Source organism: Molossus molossus, unplaced genomic scaffold (assembly GCF_014108415.1).
Source record: "Molossus molossus isolate mMolMol1 unplaced genomic scaffold, mMolMol1.p scaffold_m16_p_32, whole genome shotgun sequence".
NCBI classification, from domain to species: Eukaryota; Metazoa; Chordata; class Mammalia; order Chiroptera; family Molossidae; genus Molossus; species Molossus molossus.
The window spans coordinates 1,781,644-1,797,744 of NW_023425369.1; the positions used below are offsets into that span (position 1 = coordinate 1,781,644).

The 16,101-nt window shown below is 46.1% G+C and overlaps 1 protein-coding gene across 3 annotated transcripts in view; it reads left to right on the forward strand.

Annotated features, from left to right (window-relative positions):
• FRMD4A (FERM domain containing 4A) overlaps positions 1 to 16,101 on the forward strand; it is a 227,492-nt gene that overhangs the window by 98,686 nt on the left and 112,705 nt on the right. For all 3 annotated transcript variants that reach the window (XM_036281184.1, XM_036281185.1, XM_036281186.1), the window contains 2 exons: positions 8,962 to 9,018; positions 9,877 to 9,899. In XM_036281184.1, coding sequence (XP_036137077.1) covers positions 8,962 to 9,018; positions 9,877 to 9,899 — 80 coding nt within the window. The remainder of the gene's footprint in view (positions 1 to 8,961; positions 9,019 to 9,876; positions 9,900 to 16,101) is intronic.

Genomic DNA, 16,101 nt, shown 5'->3' on the forward strand with positions numbered 1-16,101 from the left:
AGCTCTGCGGTAGGTTGTCTGTGTTCTGGATCCTGAGTCTTCCTTTGTTTTGTTTTACACCATTATTTCACTGGAGAACACCCTGCAGCAATCCCGAGAAAGTACCTGTGGGAAGTAAAAAGTTGGGGAGTTTGCATATCTGAAAGTCTTCTACCTTCATATCTGATTGATAGTTTGACTGTATGGAAACACAGAATAAAGCTTTCCTCTCAGGATATCACAGGTGTCACTTCAGAATTACCTGCTTTGATACCTCATCTATTTGTTATCTCTGCCTTTTTATTCTGTCTTATAGGAATTTCATCATTATTATCTTTAATCTCCTCTGCTGACTTTTTAACATTTGCTGTCATGTTTTGTTTTGTTTTGTTTTTATCCTCACCCGAGGATATTTTTCCATTTTTTGTTCAGGTAGAGTGGGAGGGAGAGAGAGGAAGGGAGAGAGAGAGAGAAACATCGACGTGAAGGGACACATCGAGTGGCTGCCACCCGCACGACCAACCAGGGCCGGGGACAAACTGCAACAGAGGTACGTGCCCTTAGCGGGAACCGAACCCGGGTTTCTCCGGACCGCAGGCCGTGCTGTCATGTTTTTGTTGTTATTGTTAATCCTCACTTGGATTAATGGGAAATTAATTTTCCATTAATTTTTAGACAGAGTAGAAGGGAGGGAGGGGAGAGAAAGAGACACTGAGATGAGAGAGACACGTCGATTGGTTGCCTCCCTCATTGCAACCCAGGTTCGTGCCCTTGCCCGGGAATCAAACTTGTGGGCCGATCCTCGATGCTCTAACCGCTGAGCAAACTCAAACTGGCCAGGGCTGCTCTCATGTTTTTAATTTCTAAGACTTCATATTATCTGGATTTTCTTTTTTATGCATATATGTTATTCTATGTTGTCTTTGAACCTAATGTCCTCTTACTGTTCTGATAATATCACGCATGTTCTCATTCCTTTCTGCTTCTGTCTAGTTCTTTTTTTTTTAAGGTTTATTTATTGTGGTCTGTGTCTCTCATTCAGAGACTTTCCTTAATTACCTGCTGACCCTGGTCTGTTCATGGACAGTGGACAGTAAGGCGGACAGAAGCTAACTGATGCCCAGGGCTCAGGAGGGCGGTGCCTGTGGGTGCCCACTGGCAAGATGCTGCTTTCAGTGAGAAACCCGGATGTCGGGGTTGGGGCGCCCTTTCTCGGCGGCTCCCCCTTCTCTCCTGAGGAGACTCCTCCCGTCCTGCCCAGGCGGGCTGTGGCCTTCATTCGGGTACAGATGCCCTGGAACCCTGTGCTTTCGGCCACCGCATCCCAGCTTCCCGTTCTTCTTCTCCAGGGAGCAAATCTTGGGCTTCTTTCGCAGCGGAGAAGTAGAAAAGGGTTTTTGTTTTGTTGTTTTTCCCAAACTGCAGAAACCACTTTACCTTCCACACTTTCTTCACCAGGAGGAACTAGAACCCACAACCAAAGTGGGTTCCTCTCTCTTTACCCTGCTGTACAGCCCCCTTGCTTCACACAAAAAGAGCAGACAAGCAGACTGCAGCCCTGAGGAGCAGGGCTGTGATTGTCTGCTTGAAGGGAGCAGGGGGCACAGAATGGGGCGCCGGCACCCCACATGGCCACATGCTCCAACAGCCCTGCTCGTGTGCCTCAACTCAACTAAGTCGACATGTGGATGACGGGCATGTACGGCCAGGGGATGGGCGGATCCACTTAGAAACCTGTCTGGTCCCCCAGTAAACTCCTCGGAACTGTGCCTGGGGGTGTTGTGTGTTCCTTGGGAAGCGACGGGAGAAAGCGGGGATCTCCTGCCAAGCCTTCCATCGGGTTCTCTCCCTCTTTGCGTGTGGCCTCCTGCATCCACTGGAGAGGCCCATGGGTCAGCCTCCCCGGACACAGACGACTTGTCACACTACACGGGAGCACGTGGGTGGACGTGGACTCTCCTCTCAGCTCTGTCCCCACTTCAGGCCACAGGATCAAATCCTGCCTGCTCCGAGTTCTCCGCCGACAAAACGAAAGTAATGGCAAATGTTAGTCACGGTAATAATTTGCAATAGCGTTGCAAACAACAAGCGCTAGGTCATAAAACTTCAGAGTCTGTTTAATTTTTTAGAAGGATTCCCATAGATCATAGACCTTGAAGTTCGGAGGGAAATAAAGATGTCTGAGAGCCAGCCCCCAGGATTCTCCACACAGAGAAATACTTTTAGACGGAAAGACCTGCTATCTCCATTCGGTGCCTGGAGGAGTAACTTGATATTCAGAAGATTTCAGTCGGGTGAAGTGAGGGGCTGTTCAGATGACTAACTGCACTTTCACATCTCATGTTTGAACCGTATAACCCTGTTCACACCTGAAGGAATTGGCTGTTCACTCTTTATGAATATTTATCACATTTGAATTATTCTTGATCTCAGTACTTATCCGACAATGATGACGAGCGAAACAGGACCCATAGCCGCCATCTGAAGACGGATGGAAATGAGCCTCTTTGGGATGGAGGAGAAGTGGGCACGAGCGTTTTTCTGAGTGAATTTTTATGATCACCTTCCATGACTGGTCACTGAACTCCTCACACAGTCAGTGCTCAGTAAACTGTTCTTATTTGGTTCCAAGGATTCACATATGTCCTGGGAAATTGCCAAGTTTGGGGAGCAAGGATTCACATATGTCCTGGGAAGTTGCCAAGTTTGGTGCCTGCATGTACCACTGAGAACAACCTGATCTTGTCAGAAAAGAAAAAGCTTAGCTCTGGCTGGTTTGGCTCAGCAGTTAGAGCATCGGCCCACGGACCGAAGGGTCTCAGGTTTGATTCCCAGTCAAGGGCATGTACCTGGGTTGCAGGTTCAATCCCCTGCCCTGGTGAGGATCGTGCGGGAGACAACCAATCAATGTGTCTCTCCCACATCAATGTTTCTCTCTCTCCCTCCCTCTCCTCCACTCTATCTAAAAAATCAATGGAAAAATATCCTTGGGTAAGGATAAACAAAAAAATGGAAATAAAATTAAAAAATAAGAAAAAGCTTAAGCTCCCTGAGTTAGGTGTGCTGGGTGTCTTATCTGGCTTTCTTGTCCAAGATGTCCACACTGGTCTGAGGGCTTCACATAGTATTGAAGCTTAAATAATCAGCCTCGGGCCACGCTTGCCACTTAGGTCTAAACACCTCCCTCTTGACAAAAATGGAAATAAGTGGGCTTTATCCAAGATCTCCCAAGAGTTGTGCTAATGAGCCGACGATCTCATCTCTGAAGACGAGGGAAAGCCCAGAATCAAGCCCCACAGGATGAAGAAAGCAACGTAAACATCAGCCTCCGACTGACAGCATCCGCATCCTCATGTGCACGTGGGATTGTTGCAGGTGCTGCGTGTGTGCTCCTGTGGCAGAGTGGAGGGAAGGCCAGGGGAGGCCTTTCATGTTCAGCTCCAGAAACCAACCCGTGCGGAATCCTCATCTCGGTTGCCCGTGACCTCTAAACGGTTCCTCAGGGTCATGAAAGGGGCGGTAGACAGCAGGAGCCACGGAAGAAGGGAGTGGGGGCCTGGTGTGAATGGCATGTACCCCAGTGGATCATTACACAGACATGAAGTGACTTGACTGACGAAAAACTGGCAAAGGGTGAGAAGGAGGAATTGGGCAAGATCGCATCGGTCTCATCATGTAGCACAGCTCCTGTGTGCCGGGGGCGCCTTTGTACAGTCATCACGAGTTGTGCAAGAAGGCGGGGCAGTTACCCAGCCACGGGGAGGCGGAGTGTGGACATCGGGACCCACTTGGGTGATATACACACGTGCAGTGCTGTCCACCTCTTAAAAATATATATATATATATAGCTTACTGAAGATGTGTATATGTGCACAAAATGCTGGAGAACAGAGGCAAAATCGTGGAGTTCAGATGATCTCTGAACACCAATGAGCGAAAGTCAATCATACAGACATGCTGCTTATCATGAGTCTCAGAGTTTCCAAACCACTTCTGCCTCTATGTGTCAGCAAGCTCAGTAAAGTAATTGGAAAAGAAATCGTCATTCCTGTTCGACTGATGAGGATGATGAACTCAAGATCAGTGATTATTCACTGCGGGGTTAGAACTAGAACCTGGAATGTTCAGGCGAGCGTAGAAATGATCTTACGGAGGACAGCAGGGAAGTAGAGTCTTTAGATGGCTCATGGCTGAGAAGAAAGGTGGTCAGTTGGTGGGATTCATTCGGAAAAGCATTGGGCCAGCCCTGTAGGTCATTCTGAATGGACTTTGCAAAGGTCGTCCTCCCTGGAAGCCTCTCAACCCACCATATGGCCGTTAGTCGTATTTGGTTATAATGATCTCATTAATCTCATGTGAACGTTGGAATTTCTGGCATTCCTGACCACGGAGGAATGCTTTCCATTAAGATTCCTGGTGGAGGGAAAGACCACCATCACGTTCCTCAGCGCTAGGGGAGCATGACGAGATCCCCCAGCTCAGGGCTTCTGGAGAAAGTCCATGACACCTGCCACTTGGGCTTCTCGTGGGGCTGTTTGTTTGGAACAGTTGGAGACCCCAAGATGGAAATCTTTTGGAGAATACTGTTCGGCATTATGTTGCTGATAAATGACCTGGGGCCTCCTTCTCAGCTACTTAATCACCGGGGATAAAGCCACACTGCCGGGAGGAAGTGGAGCCGCCCTCCAGCCCTGCGCGGACACGCGCACCTGCAGACACGCGCTGCGACCTTCCCTGCCGTTTTTCAAAAGATCAAAGAAGGCAGCACACATTACTCAGTAGTATGTGAAACAGACACCCCAAGATACACACTGAATGGCCACAATAACTACCAGACATCACATTTCCTTCTACCAGCGAGCCTCAGGGTAAAATCATTGCATGCCCACCAGACACCCTAGATTTCCAGGCGTGAGTCCAACTCATCACGCCCTGCAGACCCCCATCCTCAGAGGTTAGGAGGGCACGGGAATGCCACACCACCAGCGCCTGGCAGTGCCACACGAGAAGTACCTGTAGATCCCCCCGGAGGGTCTCCTGCTCCCCCTCCTTCCCCACTTTGTTCTCAGTCAAGGGAAAATCCAGCACCCCAGGAAAGTGTGGGGATTTTGCACATACTCTTTCTGGTCTCATTCAGTGTATTTTCTCTGTTTGAGGAGAAACACACGAAAGAAGCCACCTCTGGGTGCCCGAGAAGTCAGATGAGAGAAGGGCAGAGGTGTCGTGTCTGAGAGGAGGTTCCCTGGAATCTCCTCTGCACGGGAACTCGGGTTCTGAAGTCCAACGGGAAATGTGTGGTGTGGCAGGAAGTCTAGCGCTGTGTGCCATCATCACAGTGGGTTGTTTTTTTTTATCCTCACCTGAGGACATTTTTCCATTTTTTGTTCAGATAGAGCGGGAGGGAGAGAGAGGAAGAGAGAGAGAAAAAAACATCGACGTGAAAGGGACACATCAAGTGGCCGCCACCCGCACGACCAACCAGGGCCGGGGACAAACTGCAACTGAGGTACATGCCCTCAGCGGGAACCGAACCCGGGTCTCTCTGGACCACAGGCCGACGCTCCAACCGCTGAGCCAAACCGGCCAGGGCGGAATTTTTAAGATAATATCAACCGAGAGGGCTGGGTGTTGAAGGGGGAAAAGTATTATGAACAAGAGACATCAGGGAATTGGGCAGAGAGAGCAAGGTAGGGAAGTACTCTTCACAGTTAGGGACATGTCTCCCCGCCTTCCCAGATCGGTTCTTTCACATACCCTGTAGATCTCTGCCCAGGCTTCTCTGAGGTGATGGGATGATTCTTGAACACTATCAAGATTAAGTAGAAATGGCAAGAAGTCATATTGCAGCTCTCTTTTCCATCAGTGTTGCAAGTATGTGGGGTATTTGGGCCCCTTGCTTCCTAATCTTCTTCCCTCTGCCTTGTCTTTATTGGGACATGGTCAAGAAGGTGAAAATTCACCCCATGTGGAGGTGCTGTTTCCCAGTTACCCTGAAGACAGCGTGGTGAGAAATAACTTGGGTAAATCAGGTCAGACATTTAATTGTGAATTTTCAGTAGCTTTACTCTGAATAATAGTACATTACCGTTAATGATCACCAACAGATTGGTGTCCAGCAGTCTCTCCGGGAACCGCACGATCACATCCGGCTGGTGTGGCTCAGTGGTTGAGCATCGACCCAGGCACCAAAAGGTCGCCAGTTTGATTCCCGGTCAGGGCACATGTCCAGGTTGTAGGCCCGATCCCCAGTGGGGGGCATGCAGGAGACGGCCAATCAATGTTCTCTCTTATCAATGTTTCTATCTCTCTTTCTCCCTCTCTCTCTAAAGTCAATAAAGGAAAAAAGATAATTAAAAAGACCTCCCTCCGCCTTCCCCACTCTGCTCTCCCACAGTGTAGACATTCTCATTTAGCAGAGGAGTCAAATCATGAACTCCAAGCTGTGTTCATGGTTGGTTTTGGGTTGCACTTTCGATAAGCCTCATCCCTGGATGTTAAATATTAGCCCACCATTGACCGCGGGCGGCAGTGCAGGTGTAAATGTTTGACAGGAGAGCACACATCCCAACACACTACCAGGGACACATGAGTGACCTCAGGAAACCAGTGGGTGGGAATGGAAATGGACATCGTGTAGAAACGATCCCCTGTGGACACCCTGGACAGGGTTTCTGTTAAATCATTTGTGCAAAGTTAAACGATTGACATTCTGATGGGACCTGGTAATCCCAGGAATGCGATTCCAGGCATACCTTCACCTCCCAGCTCTGCCGCTCGGCGTCAGTCACAGAGGCTGTAAGGCTCCTGAGCCGGCGGAGTGGAAAGAATTATTGTCCCCCTTCTTCCGTGTGCTCTTGTTAGTTCTCTGCGCCCGCACTTGTAAGGCGGTTCAGTACAAACAATCCACCTTAGAAATCTCTGAGCCCGGAAGAGCCTGAGCCTTGCCCTGCCCTCGAAAGAGACAGGCTCGCTTTAGTGCATTGTTTTGAATGACAGGGGCCAATTCTAGACCCCCTCCCCCCTAAAATGAGAAAATCCATGAATCTGACTCAGAGTTTAGTGTACAATCCAAATGAAAAGTGACTCTTGTTTTAGCTACCTTGATGATTGATGTGGTTCTGAAAATATGTTGGCTAAGGCCGAGTCCTGATTGATTTGGGGGAATGCACGCCCTCAGGAGGGTCGCACGCTGGACCAGAAGTTCGGGGTTTGTTTCCAGCCCTGCCGCTGCCACGAAGGCCTGTGACTCTGGGCAGGTGCCTTGCAGTTTGGGATTCCTGTTCCCCGGCAGGGCGGGCTGGCTGGCTGTGCTGTCTGTCTCGGCTCTAGCCTGCGCCCCTCACTCACTGCAGGTCCAGTGGTGTGGGGAAGAGAACAGCAGTGTGACCACAGGATGTGACATCAGATAATCTGGTTGTTAGGCTTATATGCTGGTGGACTCCAGGCTTCCCTTCGTCTTTAGAGCTGAGCTCCATATAGCAGTGCAGTGCTGTGTACGTACAATTTGCGAGAAAGTAGATCTCATGTTAAGTGTTTTTACTACACACATATAAGAAAAGTAAAACCACATACACACAAGGGACACAAAGACAATTTTGGAGGTGATGGATATGCTTATTACCTAGAATGTGGTGATGGTATGCACAAGTGTACACATTTATTTTTTAATCCTCACCCAAGGATATTTTTCCATTTTTAGATGGAGTGGAAGGAAGGGAGGGAGAGAGAGACAGAGAAACATTGATGTGAGAGAGACACATTTATTGGTTGCCTCCTGCACGACCCCAACCAGGGTCGGGGTTTGAACCTGAAACCCAGGTATGTGCCCTTCATCTGAATCAAACCTGAGACCCTTTGGTCCATGGGCCAACAGTCTGACTGCTGAGCCAAACTGGCCAGAGCCACAGGTGTACACATTTATCAAAACTCATCTAATTCTACATATTTAACGTGTACTTTTTTGTGTGTATCAATAATATTTCAGTAAAGCTGTTTAGAAAGGAGATATGAACTATATACATATTGAAAAAATATATTAAATAGAAGAAAAATGTATATTAAATTTTTTTCAAAAGGTTTGTGTCCTTCTAAGGTCATGTCCATAGATCATGAATGAATATTTGGGGGAAGGACTGATGGGACAGAGCATTCATTTTTTTTTTTTTTTAAAAGATATTATTGATTTTTTTTTTTTTTTTTTTTTTAGAGAGAAGGGAGAGATAGAAACATTGATGTGAGAGAGAAACATCAATCATGCCTCCTGCATGCCCCCCACTGGGGATTGAGCCCACAACCCGGGCATGTGCCCTGACAGGGGATCAAACTGGGACCTCTCAGTTCATGGGACGATGCTCAGTCCACTGAGCCGCACCGGTCGGGCTCGGCCAGAGCATTTTTAAACCTGAGCTCTGTAGCAGTGCTGACCTGTAGGCCTGCTCGTGACCGGTGCTCTGGGGCTGCTCTGGCCCCAGTGCCTGCATCGGGCTACTGAGTGCCTGAGAGAAGTGTGGCAACCAGGCAATCACAGTTTTAATTTAATTTAATTTTAATTTAAAGAGTCACAATCCAATTATAAAGTTTCCTTCAATACAGACTTACTGCCATTTCTGAAAGTAGGGTTTACAAAGAAAACACAGTTTATTATCAAGTCATTGATTAATCAAATTAACAGATTGTAACAACTTGGGGGCACTGGCCCACTCCTTAATTTTTCATGAAGATTTAACAATGACGCCTGGGAGATGACTGTGTAGGCCCAGCGCCGCTGGGTCTATCCTGGCCAAGAGCCGTAAAGAGACGTCGGGGAGCACTGGGGGGCCAAGTGATCCAGAGAGGTTGCCCGGGGAACCAGAGATGTTCCATGAGTGTCTGAGATTCTGGGAAGCTCCTCAGAAAAGGCAGACCAGGCCTCCTTTTAGAGACATCATAGTGAAGTTGTTGTCCAAGTACCAAACTTACCTTCCTTGTGGCTTTTCTTTGCAGGAGCTGATTGATGTGGATAGTGAAGTGGTGTTTGAATTAGCCTCCTATATTTTACAGGTGAGTTCTTCTCCCCTCCGGACCACACCCAGAAGGAGGAGGACTTAGCACAGCCCGCTGCCATAGCCACAGCGAGAAAGAACCGTTAGGGACACTGCACCAAGGCAGTAAATGGGAGCTTCGGGTATTCCAAAATTTTAAGACAGCATCTCTTTACAAAGGAAAATCATGTGTCTAACCTGAGCCTGGGGGAAACTGAGGCCATTCTGTGACCCCATTTTGTTTGGCCTTGGTGCTCTCCCACTCTGGAGAAAGCCAAGTAAATAGTAAGAATCGATTGTCAAGACAATCACTTCTCGCTCTCTGAAAAGATAAGGAAAAGACCTTTAGCTTTATGCAAAAGAGAGATATACTGAATAGTAGCAACATTGGTGACATTAGCAATACTGGCAAGATGAATTGCAATGATGTCATCAATTTATCCCTTCAACAGAGATTTATTGAGCAACTACTTTGTTCAAGGCTTTATGCTAGAGTCACTAAAGAGTCCATGGTCCCTGCCTCCAAAAATCTTTAGTACATTCGGAGCATAGCCCACAAGACAAGACAAAACAACACATTCCGATTCAAACTCCTTAAAGTAGAAAAAGTTAGAGCAGGGCCCAGAGTTGGGATCTTGCAATTTGTCATTATGAATCACTTGCTTTGTATATAACTTTCTAAAGTTTGCTTTAGTGTCTCATATTTAAGTGTCCAATGCATGTGTCCCTTCTTAATTATATGTCTGTGGCAGATAGGACTGTCGCGGTGGAAGCTGGACCTATTCAGTAGAGGAGCTGTCATGACTATAGAATGTATTTTAAGGTTTTCAACACTGAATTGGAATGTTTCACTGATGTTGAATTTTTTCTTCCACAGGAGGCAAAGGGAGATTTTTCTAGGTAAGTTTACAAAATTTTTCTTTCTTAAAAATGTATTTCCTTGCATCTCTATTAAAAGAAAGTATTCTGCCTTTTGTGGAAGGGCAGTTTATGAGTAATATATATTATGATGCGATCCAGCTCTTAACTTGTCTATGGAAACAGAAACATCGGGCATAGGAAGTATAATGATGGCAAGAAGGATATTTTGTTCTAAATAAAAAGCCTAGAGGTTACTGAAAGGCTGAGATGAGAACCCAGTGTCACACCCGGCGAGGATATTGAGGTTTGTCAGGTTGTCCGAGTGTCTCTGAAGCCTCGAATCCCCTAACCCTGGCAGTCCTCATAGGGAAGTTGACGTCTTTATTTTTTCTGTCTCTCAGTTTTCGTGCCTGACCTTCAAGGGACAAAATGCTATCCCACAGGGAGATTGTGTTCGTGAAAGTGTTACAATATCCCACCCCACTTCTACTTTCTGCCTTCTCCATGTATCCTGTTAGAGCGAACAGAGACAGATTTAACCACCGCGAAACCTGTGCGCAGCTTGATGGGCCCGAGGACACGCGCACTTCAGTGCAGTGTGCCGTGCGTTTCGGCAGGCACTGCCCGCGGACAGCCTGGCTGCAGTGTCATCACTGGAGCCTCCATGGCACATGCTGGGAGCATCCCAGGCTATCTGCTCAGAGACACATTATTCCTGGGGTTCTGTGGTATCACACTCCCATGGGGGATGTCCAGCATAGCCAGCTCTTAGCAGTCAAAGTCTAGAGGTGAAAAGACCAAACCACATGTACAACCAAACAGAGTATCAGGCATAGGAGTCTGGCTCATTGATAGGAAATTAGCAAAATTGGTATTAAAATGAAACACAAATCATTCTGTCTCCTCCATAAATGAACTTGTATGTTTTCTGATGCTTTGGGAGGGGGGGTTGATCTGTAAATGTAACATTAACTACTTTAGTGGGTGGCCTACCTGTACTTGTCTAGCTTTGTCAGGTTCATGCTGACTGGTTCTTCGGGTCTTAGTTGCTTTCTCTGTCCTCCCCTGTGCATCTCTGAAGCTTTTCAGCACATCCTGAGGTATATGTTCTCACTCAGATATCTCAACAAAAGCAAAAAATTATTGGATAATCTAGGTTAAGGATCAGCAAACAAGTTCTGTAAAGGGCTAGGCAGTTAATATCCTGGGTTTTGCAGGCCATACGGTCTGGTTGCAGTTTTTCAACGCTCCCTTTCTAAGTGCAGAAGCAGCCATAGACACTCGGCAGTGTTCCAATAAAACTTTATTCATAGACTTAAAAATTTGAATTTCTTATACATTTTCATGTATTACAAAATATTCTTCTTTTTATCCCTCCTCTCCCCCCAATCATTTAAACATATGAAAACCATTCTTAGCCCACAGGCCATATAAAAACAAGCAGAGGACTGGGTCTGGCCAGTGGGATGTAGTGTGCTGACCTCTGATGCTAAAAGGGAGTCCCCTCAGCTCTGTTTGAATGTTTGTGTAAGGAGACCTCCAGGCCCCTTTTATTTAGGTCTCCCAAGTTCTTGCCATAAAGCAGAGGTGGTCCTGTGTTTTTTTAACTGAGGCTTTTTTACAGCCATTCTGGGAGGGAGACTGAACACTGGAGGTGGCCAGTCACCATGCACTGAATTTGTTGAATGAAACATTTTCAGGATATAGAAGCTACACTTTGTTGTGATTTTTTTTTTCTTTGTTACTCTTTTATGCCCTTCATTTGGTATTGGAGTTTGGGGGTTTTGATAAGTGCAAGTTCATATCTACTTACAAAGATTTCCGGAGTCCCGTGGGGAATCGTTTAACAATCACAGATTCGGTGGTTTCTACTGTCCAGACCACTCTCTGGAGATACTCCCCCCTCCACCCTTGTCTTTCGCCAGCTCTGACCTCTGCTGTAAATATTATTTATTTGTGAGAGTGCCCTGGCAGGATGGAATGTGAACTGCGGACAGCATTCCCTGGCCCCGCAGAGCATGGGAACGTGTGACCACAGGGGTGGCAGGGCGCAGGCCTGGCAGTAATTCATGGCCCCCTGACGAGCTTGTGGAATGCCAGCTTGTTGGCCTCAGAGACACCAGGGTCCTGGTATGGCTTCATTCGTCAAAGTGCAGCCTCGCAGGTTGTTTGGAACAGCAGCTGTTCAGGGAGAGAGAGAGCTGTCGGGCGAGAGAGGTCAGACGCCTTATCCAGAAGGTCAGTTTATCCCCCACACAGAAAGCCCGTCACCTCCCAAGGTGGAGACGGACTTCTCCCAAACACCGCTGTCCTGGAGGGTCTGTGGTTAGCCGGCTCGAGTGGCCCAGAGTTTGAGAATAAGAGAAGTCATTCTAACTTCCTTGTGTCCCCAGAACATTGAAGGTGACCACATTTGCTTTGGTGGCTGAACATTAGGCATTTTAGATGTCACAATCTCTTCATTTAGTTTTATAACAAGTTATTTTTCTCTGTTAATAATTCATACAGGCCCAGCCGGTGTGGCTCAGTGGATTGAGCATCGTCCCATGGACTGAGAGGTCCCGATTTGATTCCCGGTCAGGGCACATGCCTGGGTTGTGGGCTCAATCCCCAGTAGGGGGCGTGCAGGAGGCAGCCAATCAATGATGTTTCTCTCTCTAAAAAAAATTAATAAAAACATAAAGAAAATAGTTCATGCAGGACCCTACAACGTTAGTTTTGTTTAACTGAATGGCTTTGACTTGTATACATACCCGGTAAATATATGTTTTCCTAAACAACATTAATAAAGTGAGGTGCCCGCTAAGAACACAGAACACTGGAGAAGGCTTTTCTATAACACGTCTAGGGCATAATTCCAAGATATTCTAGAACCTGGAGGATCAAATACCTTTTGAACTAATGGTTGCACCAAAACGGCAAAGTTACTCTTTTGTAACCTGAGCCTCCTGAAACTGTGACTTCTTTTTTTTTTTTTTTTTTAATTCCTTACCTGAGGATAATTTTCTATTTATCATTAGATAGAGTGGGAAGGAGGGAGAGAGAGGGGGGGAGAGAGAGAGAGAGAGAAACATCAGTGTGATAGAGACACATCGATTGGTTGCCTCCCGCACAACCCCAACCAGGGCCAGGGACCAACTGTAACCAAGGTATGTGCCCTTGACCGGAATCAAACCTGCAATTCATTGGTCCGTGGGCCAATGCTCTAACTGCTGAGCCAAACCGGCCAGGGCAAAACTATGACTTCTTAAAGGATGCTATTGTTCTGTATGTTTACATCTTACATGTATTGTATATATGAAGATAAACAAATTACATTTATGTAGAATGAGTATTAAAAATCTACAAATCATGGGACCAACTGTCTTGAAACAAGAGGAAGAGGGTTATTTTTACAAAAGGGAGAAGTCAAAAGTGCTGAGATGCCTTCGCAGAAAGAGAACTGCAGAAGGACAGCCAGAATCATAGCGCCTCCTCCTCGTCCAACCACAGGCTGTTCTGTTTCTTCTTTGGGACTCTGTTAGCTCAGCAGACCCCCAAAGCCTTTGTTTTATGTAACACCCGCTTTTCTTTCCAGTTAAGGAAAATGCTCACTTCCTTGTCCTACTAAACATCACACTGAAATCTTGGGTTCAGTGTTGCTGAAAGAAAATGACTCCGGTGTAGATAGATAAGAAGAATTGCCCATGATAGGAAGAAATATGTCATACATGTTCATAGTCTCACATAGGGTGGACAGATTTGTGAGATATCATTAAAAGTTTAGGAAGTAGTCTTATCTAAAAATAATATTTTCTCTCTTGTATTATTTTCCCTAGCACAGCATGTAATCACCGTATTTCATTTCCTGGTGTATGTGTATGTAAAAAAGTGAATTCCGTCAACCATCAGGAAATCAATCAAGTTGGCCTTTCTGTTTAAAAACAATTGCAATAGCCTAAGAACTATTAACCATAGCCCTGGCCAGATTGGCTCAGCGGTTAGAGCGTCGCCCTGCGGTCCAGAGAGACCTGGGTTCGGTTCCCGCTAAGGGCACGTACCTCGGTTGCAGTTTGTCCCCAGCCCTTGGTTGGTCGTGCGGGTGGCAGCCACTCGATGTGTCCCTTTCACATTGATGTTTCTCTCTCTCTCTCTCTTCCTCTCTCTCCCTGCCATTCTACCTGAACAAAAAATGGAAAAAATGTCTTTGGGTGAGGATTTAAAAAAAAAAGAACTATTGACCATGGCAGCTTTATGGGCAAATATTAGGTTGAGAAGGGTTAACACAGTTTAAAAACAAAGTGTTCTCATTTGATAATCACCGCTGAGCATCAACTACGTTTTTTTTATCACTTACGCATACTTTACTCAGCACAAACTTTGCAGTAGTTTGAGTGCTACTATTTCCTATTAAAAGATATTTTTAAAAAAACACAAAAAACTTTGGGTTGGTCCTGCCGGTGTGGCTCAGTGGTTGAGCGTCAACCCAGACACCAAGAGGCTGCCAGTTCGATTCCCGGTCAGGGCACATGCCCAGGTTATGGACCTGATCCCCAGTGGGGGGCATGCAGGAGGCGGCCAGTCGATGTTCTCTCTCATCCATGTTTCTCTCTCTCTCTCCCTCTCACTTCCTCTCGCTCTAAAAATCAATAAAAGGAAAAAAAATTAAAAGAAATAAAAAACCTTTGGATATTGTAGAAAAATAATACTCTCGTCTTTTAAAAGGTGAGTGCAGGAAACACCTCATTTAATCAACTGAACAGGTCATTCAAATTGTATAGCTACATTCTAATTTAATTTAATAGAAGACATTGCTACACTGTGTTCAGTGAGGTGTTATAACAAGAACTTGAATTTTTGTTTTTTTCCCCTAAGGGGACCGTAACAGAGAACCCTAGTGGCCAGTCTCCTGATTTTGAGAATTGCCTCACTTTATTTTCTGTCAGCCCTTAGGAAAGTGTGCCACCAAAAAAGAAGGGGGGGAAATTACTTTAAACATTTTGCCAAATTGGTGAATTGATTAAAACATATTTTATGCTGAACAGCACAAATAAATGCCCAAATCACACTACCTTTGATATAAAAAACCACCCATACATTAGCAGGGACTAGTGAAAAACATCTGTTATGTAGAATTTTTTGCTAACAAGATTTATGGAAACCAGATCACTGTAGTTCTGTTGCTCTGGGCCATCTGTTGGGAGCTGAGAATATCTTTGTATGGAGGACCGGATGGACTGAAGCTAATCATTCAAACTGGATTCTTCTGGCATGAGGTTTATTAGGACCTGTAAGTAAACAGCCCCTGAAAGGGCTGATATCAAGGCGATTCCGTGTCAAGACTGCTTACGTGTCCAGCAGGGCCTGTCGTGTGCATGAGAGGTGATGCATCTTCCGGCCGCAGGCTCTCCATTCCAAATAAACACGGCAGCCAGAGAAAAAGGAGCAAAGCTGTGATTGAGTACTTGGGGGTCAGTGTGTATGTCAGCTGCACAAAGTTATATGCCCGTCCAAGTGAGAGGGTGTCTGCTTACCCTTCAGTGGTTGGTAGAAACCTCACTGTGTCCCTGATCTGCCCACCTATAAGTTTCTAGTGCTATGTCTTTAAAAAATGCTTTTAGCCCAGCCAGTGTGGCTCAGTGGTTGAGCATCGACCATGCACCAAGAGGTCACCAGTTCGATTCCTGGTCAGGGCACATGCCTAGGTTGTGGGCCTGATCCCCAGTGGGGGGCATACAGGAGGCGGCCAGTCGATGTTCTCTCTCATCCATGTTTCTATCTCTCTCTCCCCCTCTCTCTAAAATCAATAAAGAAAAAAAAAAAGCTTTTAGCTCTGGCCGGTTTGGCTCAGTGGTTGGAGCGTCGGCCTGCGGACCAGGGAGTCCTGGGTTCAGTTCGCGCTAGGAACACATATCAAAAAAAAAAAAAAATGCTTTTAGAAATAGAGGAATGCATTACTCAGTCAATAGAAATGAATAGCAGTCTTTCATTAACAAAGGAAATTGATTTCTACCTTCATTTCAGAAGAGGAGTTTGAAGTATTTATTTGTGCTGAAAAATTCCTTCTGTCTTTCACAGACTGCATGTTCTTAGTGCTCTGGGAGAGCAGTTAGAAGAAAAAAAAAATCCGCAAAAAACAAACAAAACCAAAAACAGACTTTTTAATATTTTATCTTCTGTAAACCATCAGACCATGGTTTCATGTCTGGAAAGATAAATGAAATTTCTGTGACCAAAAAAATAAAACAAAACCCCTTCTGAT